Here is a 2,500-nt window from a genome sequence, read left to right on the forward strand (position 1 = left end):
TTTGCAAAGCTCTTGGAAAATTTCGTTTGTCACGTTTTTGTGTGACCTGTCAAGGAAGGACTGGAACCCAAGACAGGTTCGATCGTTGAAGGGATGAAAGGTTTTTATTTAAGAAAGGGTTTCTCGAGCATAGCAACATAGTATGATAGCAACGAAGTTTCAAGCAGGTGTCATCTTCATTTGGTTAGTGTTTTGCATAATATCTCTCAATCTCTCCATGGAGTGTGGTTTTTGTGAAATTTAATCGCTGGCTGTTTCTTCGCGGACGAAAATACAATTCTGCTCTATTTTCGCGAAAGTAAAGGAAAATAACTTCAAAAACATGCATTCATTCTGAACTTAAGTTCGTAGGGTAATAAAAACATTTGAAAAACAGCCTCATTAAATTTACGTAACGATTCGTCCTCGAGTTTTCCAAACTTTCAGCCACTACTCGATCAGCTGCCTTTTCCAGAGCTTTTCCACCCTCCCGCTCACTTCTCTTTAACGTTTCATGATGATTCGGAAATAAATGTGCCATTCTTTTGCCGGCCTGGAACTTTTTCCCCGGCGTTTTTGTCGCCATGTTATTTTCACTGAATGCTTGAAAAAGCAAGTTAAGACTAGTGCACGACTGATAAAACATTACGCGAATATCAGTCGTGCAGTAGTCTACTTGACTTTCATAAATATTTTAAAATCAATTTTCAAGTGATCATGATCTTCTCTTCACTAAAGCTCGAAGTAATGCGTGACATATTACAGTCGCGTTACCTGCACAGTAACGTTGCGCTCAAACAATTTAATAGCGCGAACGTCCTCAAGCGCATTAATCCCGCCAGCTACGTGAGTAACGTGATGCCACGCGTGTAGCTACCCTTATCTCATCACCGCTAACCTATATGATCGTCGGCTCTGGAAGGAGCTATGTCGAACCGTCAGTCGAACCAGTCTCTAAGTTAGTGATTGCTTGGTCGCAAAGCAACAACGCCTGGAAGAGATTTGCACCGGCAAGAGGATCAACATGGCGACGCCACGTGGAACTGACACTGATATGAAGGGGTCTGATAGAATGGCAGAAGGCCAATTACGAGTACAACATCAAAGATTTGGTCCTATTAACAAAACTCTTTTGGCTTTCAAACTCTACTACTTCTTTACATTCGGTGGGAGAGCTTGTATCAGGCCATTTCTTCCCGTGTATTTTCGGCACTTGGGCATGTCGGCTGAACAAACAGGAATGTTGCTGGCTTTACGACCCATAGCTGAACTGATTGGAACACCTTTCAGCGGCGGATTAGCGGACAAGTACCGCAAGCATAAATTGGTGATGATGATGATGTGCGTTTCATCTGCTGCTTTGTTTTTTTCCCTTGTTTTCGTTCGTCCCCTGGCCAGTGAAGGACCTGATAGCTGTCTCGAGAGAACTTTGTGCATGAATGGCTCGGAATCGAATACCTCGAAGGAAACAAATTTAACTGCTAACACCAATGCGTACAATTGTTCATTGATGGATATCACAGTTGTGCCAAACTGTAGAAATCACTCAGTCTTGGGTCAACCAACCAGAAATAAGAGGGTCGGTGTTACCGGAAAGACAAGAGATAATAACACGACATTTGTAGTTATTGGTGTAATCTTCTTCTTATCCTCGCTTTTAGGAAGCTATACTTCATTTGGTGATGCTGCCACTGTTAAGTACTTAACAGCAATAGATAGAGCTGGTGATTATGGCAAACAACGGCTTTGGGGAGCGGTTGGGTGGGGAAGCTTTGCTGTAATTTCAGGGTTTGGAATTGATGAATCAGGCAAACATTTGAATCAAAATCATTTTCTCCTGGGATTTTGCGCTTACCTTATATTTAACATAGGAGCTACTTTGACCATTTTAAAGTTACCTATGGAATACCTTGAGGGCAGATCTAAACCAAAGATTTTCAGAAACTTGTGGACTATTTTGTCAGATTGTCACATTGTAACATTTTTGCTTGCTATTCTTGTCATGGGCACGTGCATGGGTGTTATTGATGCTTATCTGTTTTGGTTTCTCGACGACCTGAGTGGCAGTCATTTACTAATGGGATTAGCTCTTGCTATGACTTGCATTGCAGAGGCCCCTGTCATGTTTTTCTCTGGGCATTTAATCAAGTATTTAGGCCATCATGGTGTTCTGTATCTTACATTAATTTGTTACACAATAAGGTATATATGTTACTCGTTCATTCCTAGTGCTTGGTATGTGTTGGCAATTGAACCTCTACACGGAGTGACATTTGGTGCCATGTGGGCTGCGTCTACATCATATGGTGGATTAATTTCCCCTGATGGCTTAACTGCAACAGTAATGGCACTAGTTGTTGCCACACATTTTAGCCTTGGAAGGCTCATAGCAGGTTTTGGTGGAGGAATTATTTATGGTGAATATGGACCAAGGATTCTGTTCAGGGGTCTGGCTGTGACAAGTGTTGTGACTTGTGTTCTTTTTGCTCTGTCTCAAAAATGGTTGAAGAAAAGGCCCAGA

The 2,500-nt window shown here is 41.9% G+C and overlaps 1 protein-coding gene across 1 annotated transcript in view; it reads left to right on the plus strand.

Moving 5' to 3' along the window:
* Window positions 1–989: 989 nt before the first annotated feature.
* LOC137994622 (major facilitator superfamily domain-containing protein 6-like) overlaps window positions 990–2,500 on the plus strand; it is a 3,057-nt gene continuing 1,546 nt past the window's right edge. The window contains exon 1 of the mRNA XM_068840227.1: window positions 990–2,500. This exon is cut by the window's right edge and continues 1,546 nt beyond it. Coding sequence (XP_068696328.1) covers window positions 1,004–2,500 — 1,497 coding nt within the window. The 5' untranslated portion in view covers window positions 990–1,003.

Source organism: Montipora foliosa, chromosome 3 (assembly GCF_036669935.1).
Source record: "Montipora foliosa isolate CH-2021 chromosome 3, ASM3666993v2, whole genome shotgun sequence".
In the NCBI taxonomy this organism is placed as follows: domain Eukaryota; kingdom Metazoa; phylum Cnidaria; class Anthozoa; order Scleractinia; family Acroporidae; genus Montipora; species Montipora foliosa.